The 15,707-nt window shown below is 38.8% G+C and overlaps 1 protein-coding gene across 1 annotated transcript in view; it reads right to left on the reverse strand.

Annotated features, from left to right (window-relative positions):
* The window catches only part of kif4 (kinesin family member 4), a 181,421-nt gene that overhangs the window by 58,311 nt on the left and 107,403 nt on the right, over positions 1 to 15,707 (reverse strand). The window contains exons 25-30 of the mRNA XM_059542117.1: positions 15,588 to 15,704; positions 15,171 to 15,248; positions 14,933 to 15,025; positions 14,652 to 14,813; positions 14,347 to 14,469; positions 14,131 to 14,250 (exon numbers count right to left, since the gene is read on the reverse strand). Coding sequence (XP_059398100.1) covers positions 14,131 to 14,250; positions 14,347 to 14,469; positions 14,652 to 14,813; positions 14,933 to 15,025; positions 15,171 to 15,248; positions 15,588 to 15,704 — 693 coding nt within the window. The remainder of the gene's footprint in view (positions 1 to 14,130; positions 14,251 to 14,346; positions 14,470 to 14,651; positions 14,814 to 14,932; positions 15,026 to 15,170; positions 15,249 to 15,587; positions 15,705 to 15,707) is intronic.

Genomic DNA, 15,707 nt, shown 5'->3' on the forward strand with positions numbered 1-15,707 from the left:
ATGATAGTTGACATTCTCGCATAGACACTTTCTACCCAAAAGTGTCTTAGAAAATTTTAATCAATATATTGTTTACTGTGAATGAGTAAAACAAGATTTTCACATCAGATTGGCCTTTTTGACATAGCGAGGTTTGAAAATCTATTAGAGCTATTAGAAAATCTACTTTTTTTAATAGGACAAATGCAGGCATTAGGAATGTACAAAAATCATGATGATCCTCATCCGAAAACAATGTTCCTTTATTTACACAATGACCATTACCATATAATACTGAATCTGACAGCGTTCATCGGTGCAGACTGTGTGCGAATTCTGCTATAAAAGTTATTTAGAAGCCCCAAATCACCATTGTAAGCATGTCTGCGATGTGTTTTGGTCGAGATTGCTTCAAATACACACAAAAAAAAAATAATAATAAATAATAATAATTACTGTGCAACATCATAAGATATTGCAAACTATGTAACAGACGGTACAACATTTCAGGATGCAGCCTAAGACAGCACAAATGCACTCCCAGCCAATGCAGTGATTGAGTGCCTGCAGCACTTAACCTGAATGGCTAGAATGACTACAATATGTAAAAAGGACCTGAAATGTACACCACGAGCATACACCATGCTCTAAACCAAGGTAAAGTGCAGATAGGACAATGTTATTTAGACGGTTACTACGAACAGGACAGGGTGAGGTACGGTCTAGAATTAAATGCCACTTTGGCCAACCCAATCATACCCACCCCCTTGCCATATGTACCCTACGAAGTTCTCAGGAGACAGTTTGACGACAAGGTTGAAGTTCTGCAGAATGCATATGGGGTGAAAACAGAAGTAATCTGAAAATGTGAACGGAACAAAAGAAACAGATTGATCCCTCGGTGATAGAATTTATTAGTATTTATTCGCCACCCTGTCGGGCTAGGAAAAGCCATCCGATCGGTCACCCCCAAATCATTTTTTATCAAACAGACTTATCACCTTTCGCACTGCATAGTTTTAAGAACTAAGCTACAGGAACCAGCCGGCCAGGTAGTTCCCCCATAATTTGACTAATCTTTAACATTTTTATTTTTAACGCTTTAAATGGGAAATATCATCAGGAAGCACGGTGTTAACTTTCACGGTTATGCCGATGATACTCCGCTCTATATTTCTTAGTGGCCTTGAGAAACGTACACATTTTACTAACAGAATGCATAGTCAATATAAAAACCTGGATGAGGAGTTATTTCTTACTGCTAAATTCTGAAGAAAAAAAAATTTTTTTTATAGGTTCTAAAAACTCTGCAAGTAATAACACAGACCCTCCAAGACTCGTTGGCTGCTCTGTCAATTCTTCGTCATTAGTTAAGAATAGGGTTCCGAAACCCAGTACCAATATGGCACTGGTACAGGACCTAACCGAATAAGAACGCAGATTTCGGTGGCTCATTTCAGTTCCTCTTAAATGCCTGAGCGATCGATTAAAATATTTGTCCTGGTTCCACCTGTTTCTCCGAAATGTACACAAGCATGGGCGTCGCTAGGCTTTTTTTTGAGCAGGTGTATAGCATTTAGCTCTATTAACTGTACACAAATTCGCAATCACCTCTGTGTCAGTGCCATTAAATTTAATATGAAAACGGCAGCCCCATCTCCTCCCAGTCTTTCATCGCGATTTTCAGCACGCGCGGACTCAAAACAGAAACAGAGGACACAAGGTGTGTGTTTATCGACAGATTGTTAGAATAATCTTTATCTTTGCAGTTCTTTGTCATAAATACAGTTTACAAAAGGTCACGAGGGAGCAATCACTTTCCCATCTACTGAAAAGTTTTCACACTGTTCACTGTTCATCACACCACAGCTGTTTCCTCCAGTGAAAATTGGAAATGAGAGCATCAAAGGAGCGTGTGAATGCTATGGATTTATTTTAATTATTTTTAATATTCTTTATTGTTATCCTTTTTAGGCTTTTTTATAGAAGTATCGATTCAGGCACCAGTACCGTATCTAAAAAAGTATCGAAATGGCACCGGTATCATATAAAACCCAATCGATACCCAACCCTAGTTAAGAACCTAGGTGTGCTACTTGATTTCAATCTTTCCTTTGAAAGCCACATTTCTAGCATTTGTAAAACTGCAATTTTCCATCTAAACATGTATATCGAAATGTATATAGGTTAGATTATTGTAATGCTTATTGGGTGGTTGTTCTTCACGCTAAATAAACTCCAGCTAGTTAAAAATGCAGCAGCTAGAGTTCTTACTAGAACCAGGAAGTATAACCATGTTAGCCAGGTTCTGTCAACACTGCACTGGCTCCCTATCAAACATCATATAGATTTTAAAATCTTGCTTATTACTTATAAAGCCCTGAATGGTTTAGTACCTCAGTATTTGAGCGAGTTCTATAATATTTGTAGGCTGCATTAATTAGGAAAACCAAAACCGGGAACACTTCCCATAACACACTTGCTACATCATTAGAAGAATGGCCTCTACACTACAATTTGTCTGTTTTTCTCTTATTCCTAGGTCACCGTGGCCACCAGATCCAGTCTGTATCTAGATCAGATGGTCACTGCAATCACCCGGATCCAGTACGTATCCAGCCCAGATGGTGGATCAGCAAAAGAGATGACCTCTACAGCCCTGAATATCAGCAGAGACCAGGACAGCTAGATAAGCCCCAGAGACAGATCCAAAGTCAAGATCTTGTGTCCTAGACGGCCACCAGAATCCAGTTTTCTGAGAATAAGTTTTTCCATAACAGATACAAACAACACTGTCCCAAAGAAATGAGAGGTAAGAAAAGGAATTACCATCCATATTACAATGTTATTGCTATGTTGGACAAAGAGGGATGGCGTTCAGTGGACCCTTACCTTTCTAACTAAACTGGGATTTTCAGCTGTGGATGTGTTTATGACTCATTATGATGACAAATCTGGTATGTACTGCATGTTTTGTTGTGTACTGCTTACACAAATTTAGCAAATACATTCCTTATAAGCTTTCAATTGAAAAAAAGCAATCTGTCGTCAATGCTTGAGGCTTAGACCTTTAAATTATATATACAGGTCCTTCTCAAAATATTAGCATATTGTGATAAAGTTCATTATTTTCCATAATGTAATGATAAAAATTAAACTTTCATATATTTTAGATTCATTGCACACCAACTGAAATATTTCAGGTCTTTTATTGTTTTAATACTGATGATTTTGGCATACAGCTCATGAAAACCCAAAATGCCTGTCTCAAAAATTAGCATATTTCATCCGACCAATAAAAGAAAAGTGTTTTTAATACAAAAAAAGTCAACCTTCAAATAATTATGTTCAGTTATGCACTCAATACTTGGTCGGGAATCCTTTTGCAGAAATGACTGCTTCAATGCGGCGTGGCATGGAGGCAATCAGCCTGTGGCACTGCTGAGGTGTTTTGGAGGCCCAGGATGCTTCGATAGCGGCCTTAAGCTCATCCAGAGTGTTGGGTCTTGCGTCTCTCAACTTTCTCTTCACAATAACCCACAGATTCTCTATGGGGTTCAGGTCAGGAGAGTTGGCAGGCCAATTGAGCACAGTAATACCATGGTCAGTAAACCATTTACCAGTGGTTTTGGCACTGTGAGCAGGTGCCAGGTCGTGCTGAAAAATGAAATCATCTCCATAAAGCTTTTCAGCAGATGGAAGCATGAAGTGCTCCAAAATCTCCTGATAGCTAGCTGCATTGACCCTGCCCTTGATAAAACACAGTGGACCAACACCAGCAGCTGACATGGCACCCCAGACCATCACTGACTGTGGGTACTTGACACTGGACTTCAGGTATTTTGGCATTTCCTTCTCCCCAGTCTTCCTCCAGACTCTGGCACCTTGATTTCCGAATGACATGCAAAATTTGTCCAAAAGTCCAGTGCTGCTTCTCTGTAGCCCAGGTCAGGCGCTTCTGCCGCTGTTTCTGGTTCAAAAGTGGCTTGACCTGGGGAATGCGGCACCTGTAGCCCATTTCCTGCACACGCCTGTGCACGGTGACTCTGGATGTTTCTACTCCAGACTCAGTCCACTGCTTCCGCAGGTCCCCCAAGGTCTGGAATCGGTCCTTCTCCACAATCTTCCTCGGGGTCTGGTCACCTCTTCTCGTTGTGCAGCGTTTTTTGCCACACTTTTTCCTTCCCACAGACTTCCCACTGAGGTGCCTTGATATAGCACTCTGGGAACAGCCTGTTCGTTCAGAAATTTCTTTCTGTGTCTTACCCTCTTGCTTGAGGGTGTCAATGATGGCCTTCTGGTCAGCAGTCTTACCCATGATTGCGGTTTTGAGTAATGAACCAGGCTGGGAGTTTTTAAAAGCCTCAGGAATCTTTTGCAGGTGTTTAGAGTTAATTAGTTGATTCAGATGATTAGGTTAATAGCTCGTTTAATTTTTATCATTACATTATGGAAAATAATGAACTATCACAATATGCTAATTTTTTGAGAAGGACCTGTAGTTTGTAAAGGTAAATTTTGTCTCATTTCCTCTATTTGTAAACATTGATGCATGCAAACAGAGCATTCAGTGTGCTGCCATCCAGGTGTTGGTTAACAGGTTAAACTGCTTTTCTCTGAGAGTGTTTTCTCTGACCTGTTCCACTAAATTGGGGTGATATTCTACACAAATATGATAAAATAAGCTCCATGACTACGATGGGGCAGCTTTTTGTCTGGTCAAATCCCTCAGGTAAAATGGTCAAAGGTCACCATCAAAGGTGTAACATTAAAATATATTAAAGTGCACATAAAAACACACAAAACTCAAGTACATATGGAGGGAGGGAATCTAGCAGACCAATCACAGCATTTGCAGTCCACATACAATTGACGCACTGTTAGAGTTATGGAGAGGTGCACGTCAGGCTGTGGCGTAAGGGAGTGCGACTATTTATAGGCTACAGGGTAGGTCTAACGCAGAAGTATAAATCAGCCTCAAGGCCCATGGTCTTTGATCCAAGCTAATGCATCTTCCAACTGTTATTTAATGCCTCCATTTGGAGAATGTCTATCTTGGTCTTTCGAAAGACTCTGGGTGATTATGTATGTTGTGGATTAATTTAGGGTAATAATTAGTCATGAATAGGGTTGTGACGGTGAGAAAATTTTCACACCGGTTAATCAACATGTGACAACACCAGTATCACTGCGGGGGCGTTCCCTCTTCCTCGCTTTCCTTCGCTTTTAAATAGCTTGTAAATGTGGCGTGCACATTTTGCTTTCACTTTCAAAAGAGCAGCAATTGATTGTTTTTAGTTCATTTGAAATTTTCCTCTTTTCCTCGCTTTTAAATAGCTTAAAAGTGCAGTGCACATTTTACTTTCACTTTTGAATAAGCGGCAGTTCAGCAGCAATTGCTTGAATGCAACAACAAAATATGTCAAACTCACTTTAGCCTATTTATAAAACACAACTTATTAACAAAAATACAAATAGAACATGATGTAGGGCAGGCCATGCCTAATATAAAATAACTTACAAAAACAAAAATGGCATTCTTTCATCTTAGAAACACTGCCAAGCTCTGAAAATGCTTACCTGTTTCTGATGCAGAAAAGCTAGTTCATGCATTCATGACCTCTAGACTGGACTATTGTAATGCACTGCTAGGCGGTTGTCCTGCATCTTCAATAAGCTACAGGACTTCCAAAATGCAGCAGCTAGAGTCCTTATCAGGGCAAGAAAATATGATCATATTACACATAATTCTACTGTCTCTGCACTGGCTACCTATTAAGTTCCATATCAGTTACAAAATATTATTAATTACCTATAAGGCCCTTAATGGTTTAGCTCCTGCGTATCTAACTAGTCTTCTACCATGCTACAGTCCATCACAAAATGTCACTAAGGTCACAAAACGCTGGACTTTTGGTAGTACCTAGGATAGGAAAGTCCAGTAAAGGAAGTAGAGCTTTTTCGCATTTGGCTACAAAACTCTTGAATAGCCTTCCTGATAATCTTCGGGGTTCAGAGACACTCTCTCTGTTTAAATTTAGATTAAAAACATCTCTTTCGCCAAGCATTTAAATAATGCATCTCATAATTTTGGACTGCAGTTACATCTGATCAAATGTTCATTATTATTGTTAAGCTTAGGTTAAAATAATTAATTGTACTTGGTTGGAACAGCAGCTAAGCTAATTATGTCTCTATTTGTTTCTCTGTTTTGCCACGGGATGTAACTAGGATTTACACAAGCTCCAGTCTGGATTCAGAATACCTGAGAAGAGATGAGGCTAACCCCTCAGAGGACCTCAGATGATGCCAACCCTGAAACAACATACAGAGCTACCAAATTTTGCTATAAGTGTGATTGCATTATATAATAATCGCTGTTCATAGTTTTCATTGTCTGTTTGATTACATCTTAATTTTTCTGTAGATTTCTGCCATATGCACATAAACTGACAGTCACCACTGATAATCTGCTACTAAATATTGTAGAACCTTAATTTTCTGTAAAGTTGCTTTGCAATGATTTCTTTGTAAAAATCTCTATACAAAAACTTGAATTCAATTAAAGTTTAAATAGGTATACAAAACAGGCCATAGTATGCATGTATAGTATCTAACCATATAAATAAGAAACGTAGAACTTTTATTAGCAAAACAAATAAGAAAGCTCGGAGGCACAGCATACAGCTTGAAGTCAAATAAAATAAATGACAGTTTAAATAAAGTAAAAATCTGCAAACAATGTGGAACCAATTAAATAAGAAAATGTTTAAAAAAAAAAAATCCTGCCAAAATCACCTTAACAGCAAAAGTCAACAGGGTTTTCAAAATCCAAAATATTGCTAAACAAGTGCTTTTGCATTTCATCTGGAAACTAAAACTCCTTTCACACTGCACATTGGTCCTGGAAAATTGCCAGATTTTCTTCTGTGTGAACGCAAACACGTCCCGGGATTGATTCCCGGGATCAATACCTGGTTGGGGACCTAGTATCATTGGTGGATTCAGTCCTGGAACAAGCTCTGTGAACAAAAGCCAGAAGCAGTGTCGTAGTGATGACGCACGTTATCGTATGACTCTTTTAGTGGGTGTTTTGAAGGCAGATCAACGTTCAAAAAAATATGCGCAAACTGTAATGAAGCGGAGATCAGGTAGTTCCTCACTATCTGTGCTGAAGCGGAGATAGTTTGTCAGTTTAAGTTAACGTGCCTAGCATTTTCGACTCGTACATTACACGTCACATCCTGATGTCACGTGTCATTACGAGACCTTTACGGGTTGTGTGTGAATCAAGCGGCAACCTCTCCCTCTCTCTCGTGAAGCCCATAAGGAAGTGACAAACTGTAATTCGTCAACTGGCCGCTCTAGACTGGATGCAAAAGGGAGTCAATCTCATAGACTCCCCATGTTAAAATGGCCAACTTTAGAGTATAAAAAAATATTTTGTTCAAAACATTATTTTGGTCTATATAGCTCATTTTGCCCTTCATGACAACTGTGAGGAGGGTGAATTGTTTTATAACTAATCCATTTAAATAATATTAAGCCTTAAAGTTATGCATAATTAAGGGCGCAGCCACTTGAGTGACAGGTGGATTGCTGCCGCTGTCGAGCTAGGTGGGCATTGTTTCAGAAACCAGTTCTCACCTTTTTGTCCATTCTCGATTATCAGGGAGTGACAAGAGGTGACGCGCTGATGGCGACGGCCGGCTCCGCCTACTCTTGGCTTCAAAACCGTTCTTCGGAAACCTATGGGTGACGTCACGGACATTACATCCATGATTTTATACGGTTTATGGTGGGAACGCACGCACTGATTCCCTGACATCACTGGCAGTGTGAATGAACCAAAATCTTACAGATTCTATTCAGAATCTCAGTGTGAAAGGGGCTTAAATCATCCGTCGTTGCCTTGTCTGTCTCACCTCACTCATCTTGTCAGTCAGCTCGACTCACTCTCCTCACTGGATAAATGAAATCTGATCTGTTATGTGACTGTCATTCGGCATGCTGCATTGAGCAGCTGCATTCAGTTTTTAATTGCAGTGTCCGTTCTTTTACTTTTGTAAAAAAAAAATCTTAACAACAGTGGGGGTTGGTGCTGGACCGAGAAAACAAGTGAATATGGAGTTGCCCATTTCATTCTTACCTTTATAGTCCAAAATATTTATTCTTTATAGTAATAAACTTTATAGTACAGTTGGCAATATATAACACCAGAGCCTTAATTGAGTACTCCTTTTAAAAGTAATCACATTACTGTCATGATTACTTTATTTCAAAAGTAATTAGTTACATTACTTTTAATGTTACTTTTTTCTCCATGAAATTTAGGAAATCCCAGCATAGGCTACACGTTCCTAATAAATATTTGTTATTACTAGGCCTGTCATGATAAATTTTTCTGGACGATAAATTGTCCAAGAAATTATCATGATAAACTATATTATTGTCGTTCTAAGACCAGTTAATATAATGATAATGACATAACGCAGGTACACCTTTTAAAAGATCAATAAACTTACTTTATTTTATGGCAGATTCAGAGCAAGAAATACCAACATATTGACTCTGTGTGGCTTAAAATTTATAAATTTATAAATTTTGTATGTTTGTATGTGTTGTATATGTTTGCCAGTTAGGGATGCTCATATTGACCATTTAACCGTTAACCGAAAGTAAACATTTTGACCGATGAAGGGGCCACTCACATATCACATCTTTTTGGGTTATTGGGTTATCATTATTTCAAATGCAGTATGCGTGCTCATAATGGAAGTGACACAGTCGCAACGCGCATGCGGTGTGCTCGTTTTTTTCAGGCCCGTCCACACAACATCTAGTTTAAAACATCTCAGCTTTTCAGAATGACGCAAGTGCACCAGGTCATGTGAAAAGAACCAACTCATCACATCAGCTTCTTTCGTGGTGAAATTCCCCGTTGTTTTTGAAAAAATGGGGTGCACCCAAACTGAAATGTCCTTGTTGTAACGGATATCGCAGTTGATGGATGCTTAGCAATGACAGACGCCTCAGGAGGGCATATATATAAGGGGTCGACCGATTTTTTAGGTTTTTACGTGTATCGTCATCGGCGATATGTGGCTGCTGCGTTCGCCGATAGTGTTTTCCCGGCATTATTTAGACAGGCAGCTCTGTGTTGCTGGAGATGCTGCAGTTCACACTGCCCCTCCCCCAACAACAGTGCTGGACGCCTGCTCTGGTAAGTTTTAAACTTTCAAAGCATCGTTTAACCGTTTGACTTAGCTGAAATATTGCCATACACTTTGAAAGTGGAAACACGTTGCTCTATATGTACGTGCAACTATAGCTAAGAAAGTTTGTGGGTCAAAATGGAAAACGCGAATGCCTCGTCTATAAATGCTTGTCATTGTATTTAGGGAGCTGCAAATGGTGGTCCTGTAGCTCAATTGGTAGAGCAAATTGATAAAAATTGATAGCCTGATTGCACTGTAAGTCGCTGGGGATAAAAGCGTCTGCTAAATGCATACATTTAATTTAATTTATATAGCTAAGTTATAGGCTACCCGTATGCATACGGCAGCTGTTACGAACACTAGTCATAGGATTAAATAATGCAGAGTGGCCGACGTTGTTCTGTGATTCCATGGTATTTGTAGGAGTTTTATTCAGAAACCACCTGGCTGAGGTTTGGACGCGTGCTCATTTTAAATTGAGACTTGTAACATTTGGTATCATCTTGTCATTTTTATGATGTAAATTGAGTGAGAAAAAGCAGTATTGGCACCAAATATCGGCTCAAGAAAATTGGGATCGACCGATATGGATTTTTTTGTGCCGATAACGATTTTTTTCCATCAGCCTTAGCCGATGACCGATACGGTCAATTACAATTTACATAAAAATGACAAGATGATACCAAATGTTACAAGTCTCAATTTAAAAAAGGAACATATATATATATTAGGGCTGTCAGAAATAGCGCGTTAACGACGTTAATTAGTTGTTTGTTTGTTAATTACGTCAATTTTTTACGCATTTCACGCATGCGCAGTGTGACAAATTATTCAGGTCAGGAAAGTCAGGGAAGTGGTTGGGAGCTAGAGGTGAGATGGAGCAAGGTGAGCAAAGTGGGCCTATTGACGGATTCAAATATAAAAAGAATGATGATGGTACAGTTAACAAGTACAAGGTTATTTGCAAGATTTGTAACAAGGAGTTTCAATTTCACCGGAGCTGTTCAAGCTTGAGGTACCATGTCAACGCCAAACATGCGTTTGCTGGGCCGTCAGGTTCAGCAAGTGGTTTGCGCCAGACCACGTTGAATGTTCGCAGGCGATTAACAAAAACAACCTCAGATAATTTGACCAACACAATAGCAAAATGGATTGCAAAGGATTGTAGACCCATTAGCATTGTAGAAGACTCAGGTTTCCTTGATGTTTTGCAAGTGGTGTCTCAAGACTCATCCTATAAGCCACCGTCAAGAGCCACAGTTATGACGAAAATCCGCGAGCTCTATGAAAACGAAAAAGAAAAAAGGAAAGAGGTCTTGGCTCAAGTAAATCATATCGCCCTGACAGGAGACCATTGGACATCAGTGAGTAACAACAATTACCTCGGAGTAACTGCACATTTCATCAGTGACACGTGGGAACTGAAGTCTTTTGCGCTGACAATATTAAAAACTGAGGAGCGTCATTTTGCGGAGGCTTGTAAAGAACAGTTCCTGTCTGTTGCACGTAAGTGGGACATCGAGGGCAAGACGACAACCATTGGGACAGACAGTGCACGCAACATGGTTGCCGCAATTCGACTTACACACTATGAACACATGAACTGTGTCGCTCAAATGGTGCAGAGAAGTGTCACAGTGAGTCTTGCTGACAGCGGCTTTGTAAATGCTTTGGCCAAGGCTCGCAAAGTTGTCGGTCATTTTAAGCACAGCCCAGCAAATGCTACGGAGCTTCAAGCACAAAAAGTCAGCCTGGGAAAGAAGCAAGAGCCATTGATCCAGGATGTTCCAACACATTGGAATTCGACGCTGGAAATGGTCAAGCGCGTGAGTAGAAATAAAGAGGCTGTCATGGCAGCCCTGGACAATCAGGAGCACAAACTCGTTTTGCCGACCGCAGCAGAGTGGGATAAACTGCAGAGGCTGGAGACACTTCTAGAGCCATGCAGGTAAATCAGTCTGTAACTTATCAAATAACATTGCTTTGATTATTTTCTGGAATGAATTAAACCAAGTCAAATATCAATAACATGTATGTATGTAGTGTTAATTTCGTCAGACGAGACGAAATATGTTCGTCAACGACCTTTTTTTTCATGACTAAAACAAGACGATGCCAAGACGGCACCACTGTCCAAAAACACTCACTAAGACTAAATTAACATGAATTAACTATCTCTTAATTTTTGTCTACAATCGTCTCTGCTTTTTCATCAGCTGTTACACCTTTAAAATATTCAGAACGAGTTCGGATCCCGCTTATTACATCGCTACCTACCAAATAAATCAATAATTTGACACAAAATTATGATTTAAAAAGGAGTTTATTGATTTAAAAACGATTGTATTGCTTCCGCTAAAGAAAATAGTGCGCTCCGTCTCTACGGTTAGAATCCTGTGTGTTCATGGCAACGCTGTTTTTCATGGCGACGGTGTGTTATAGTTAGCAGCGGTCTGTTATCAAGAAACTAACAAAAAAAGATATGTGAATGACTAAATATGACAAACTAACAAGGACATTTGGCACAAGACTAAGACTAAATTAAAAATAGGTGGCGAAATTAACACCATGTAAAAAATAATAATAATAATGATAATAATAATAATAATAATAATAATAATATGTTGATAACCACTGTTCTAATAATACACTGTCTCTCTGTGCATGTTTGTGTGCGTAGGTATGTAACTGAGCTCCTGGGTGGAGAGGCCTATGTCTCCTGTTCTGTGGTACTACCTTCTCTCTGCCACTTGCGTCTCAAGATGGAAGCCTCTGATGAGGACCCTGCATATGTGGTGAGATTCAAGACCAAGTTCAAGGAGGACCTAGCATCCCGTCAAGAACAGCTCAACAATGCATGGCTCCAGATTGCTACAGTTTTGGATCCTCGTTTCAAAGACTTGAAATGCCTGCCCAAGACAGACAGGGAAGCGGTGTGGACCACACTTGAAGGGATGCTGCAACAAGAATCACCCAGAAAGTCTTCACAGACACATGATGATGGGCCACCCAGGAAGAAAATCAGCCTTCTGCAAATGGCCTCAGATTCAGAATCAGAAGATGAAGAGGTCCAACCTGCCATAAAGAGGTACAGAGCAGAGCCCACCATTAAATTGGAGGACTGCCCCTTGAGGTGGTGGGCATCTCATTCAGGAGCCCAGGAGAAGCTGGCCTCACTAGCTCACAAATATCTAGCCACTCCTGCAACCACTGTTCCCTGTGAACGACTTTTCTCAGTTGCAGGTCACATTGTGAACAAGAAAAGGTCAGCTTTACTTTCAGAAAATGTGAAAAAGTTAGTTTGCCTCAGCAACTGGCTGAAAGATGATGAAGCTCAGTAGATTTGAAAGGTGATGTTCAAACAAAAAGACCAATTTCAGTGCAACCTGTTATAGTAGTTAGCAACTGGATTTTTGAGCAACTGGATTAAAGAATGGAGGAAAAGGTAAAAGATTGTTCTTTGGTTTGATTAAAAAGTTTTATTGAAAATGTTTTTTTCCACATAAAAACGCAACAGATGACTCAAATTGTGCGAAAAAGTGGTAGGCCACTGTTATGATTTGACTACATTTATTGCTTTCTGTTCAACTGAATACTGTAAATTGTACATCCTGGTTAAGAGGAATGCCAAAGAGGAAGCGATGGGACATTACAAAGACAAATATTATTGTGTGTAGTATGTTTCAGCTTGATTTAAACCACCATTATTTGGCTGTGTTAATAAACGGACATATGAAAATTATGTATCTGTGTCCTGTTATTTATCTTTTGGTATGCATTTCGGGAAAAAAAATGGTTAGGATTCAGGTGTAATTGCAAATAGTGATTAATCCTGATTAATCCACTGAAAATTCTGATTAATTTGATTAAACATTTTAATCATTTGACAGCCCTAATATATATATATATATATATATATATATATATATATATATATATATATATATATATATAAAGGAACATTTTATATATATATATATATATATATATATATATATATATATATATATATATATATATATATATATATATATATATATATATATATATATATATATATATATATATATGTGTGTGTGTGTGTGTGTGTGTGTGTGTAACTCTCTGGGTGAGTTGACACACGCAACCACACGCCTACAGACATATTTAGCTGAGCAAGTATGCTACTATGTGGGAGCATTTCGACAGAAAGGGCAACGAAGTTACTTGCAAAATATGCTATGTGGTATTAAAATAAAGCAGTAGTGCAAGTACAATGCAATATCACTTGAGACACAAACATCCACAAGCAAATGAAAGGCGCTTCCCAAAGCTGGTCACTCTTGCGTGACGTTATCGCTTTATTCCCGGGACATCTGTGCCATCGGAGAGGGTGTGTTCTGCCTGTGCTCCAGACTTACCCTACATCATGACATGTGACATTTTTTAAATGAAAAATTGAAAAAAGAAATTATCGCGGCCGAAAAAACTATCGAGCTCATTTTTATTTTATATTTATAACTCATCCGTTTAAATTGTATTAAGCCTTAAAGTTCTGCATAATTAAGGGAGTGGTCACTTGAGTGACAGGTGGATTGCTAAAAAAGTAATTAAATTACAGTAACGCGTTACTAAGTAATGCGTTACTGCCCAACACTGGCAACAGCACATATTAAACCTGAACTAATAGTTAACTTTTTTCTTGCATCACAGACACTTCTGGCTTGTTATATTCTTATAGTTTCTACAATGACTTTTAGTAAAACCAGACATGAAAAATCATAAAATGAAAGTAGAGAAAAGCGATTATTCAAATTTCAAAAATTTCATTTTTGATAGCTGAGTAGAATTCTATATTGCATTATATGAAAATGTTAAATAATATAATATAGAAGAATAATAAGTTTTTCTTTTTGGATGACCTACTCAGTTAGAAAGAGACTTTTGGTCTTACCTTCTTAGTAGGTGGAACACTAGGGGGTCTAAAAAAAGTAGCATCTCGTGGGCTAACTACTGTAGGGTCCTCAGGAATTGTAGCAGAATCCTTAGACACATCACTTATTTCGGACTGATCCTGAGGAAAATAAAAGAAATAACATCAGGAATTGTTATTTATAGGAAATATAGGGTAAAAACAACCTCTGACTCTTTAAAAGAACATTCTACTAACCACATTGCTACGGTTCTCCATGTTGCGACATTTCTCATGGTCACAGAGACAGTTTTCCCCACATGTAATTTTTCCCTTGCGGCAGCGACAAAGCTTGTTAACACAGCGGCCCCGACATGCGCACTAGGAGACAGAATCATATGTAAATGGTTTGCTAAAAAGTAAAGCCTCTAGGATGAAAAAGTTTACAGTTATACAGCTATATAAAGCTGCAACAAACTCCAAGGCATATCTTGGTGAATATACTTGACTGTATCTTTCAAGAACATAGATTACAATCTATGCATCACAGTCACAAAACTCACGCCGTTCATTTTAGACTTCTTAGTGCCTCGTCGTGCTCTGTCGCTTTTCTTTGGATGCCACTCGTCCTCTTCTTTCTCAGACTCTGATGGAGAGATGAGTTCATCGAGATCTATAGGCTCTTGCAGACGTGCCCGAGCAGTGGAGTAGATTTTGGCTTTGGGCTTGATGTGGGGAGGGGGAGACAGAAAATCTAATCCTAAATCCATCTAAATCCTAAATCTGATTTTCAAAAATTCAAAAAACCAAAACAAAACCACAACATGAAGAAGAAGAGGTTCACCTTAGGTGGAACATATTCAAAAGATGTATCAGGTGACTCATTCATAGAAGACAGGACTTTCTTTGCACTGCTCAGCTGGGCCAGATGTAATTTCTGTGGAGATTCACCCACAAAACAAAATGTTTTTAGAGTTCAGAAATTTGCATGCATAACTTAAAAGGGAAACTCAACTGAGAAATTCAGTTCCCACTTTGCTATATTACAGTATGATGAAATTTGTGAGCAAAAAGGCTTATACCTGCTTGTACTGTTCATTTTCATCCTTGAGTTTCTGATTCTGATCATTGAGTTCTCGTAGTTTTTCAATTTCCTCTTCCTGTGATGAAGAAATATATTTATTTATTAATTACCCTTATATTTTTAAATGATTACTATTGTACTTACCAAATGTTATGTTTAATAGGTAATTCTGACACTAAATGTGTGCGATGACAGCATCTCAAACCAAAAAAGTAAAAATTTTCACTGTATTTTATGCATTACCAAAGACTATAGAAAACCCAAGACATGTCACTCGTATATAGAAATAAGCATGTTATAACGCTATCTGTGCAAAAGTAACAACATTTATGACAGCTGTCGTCAGATTTCTTTGGTGATTTCAAATATCAATATCTGTTCAAACAATATATGCAATGTATGGAGACATTCACACCTGAAACTTTAGACGCTGCATTAGCTCATGCTCCCGTTTAGACACATCCTCCTGCTGTTCCTCCAGTTTCTCCTGTGCCACAGGCTTACTCTGGAGCTGACCGAGGAGATACAGTACCTG

The sequence above is a fragment of the Carassius carassius genome, chromosome 47, assembly GCF_963082965.1.
Source record: "Carassius carassius chromosome 47, fCarCar2.1, whole genome shotgun sequence".
NCBI lineage: Eukaryota > Metazoa > Chordata > Actinopteri > Cypriniformes > Cyprinidae > Carassius > Carassius carassius.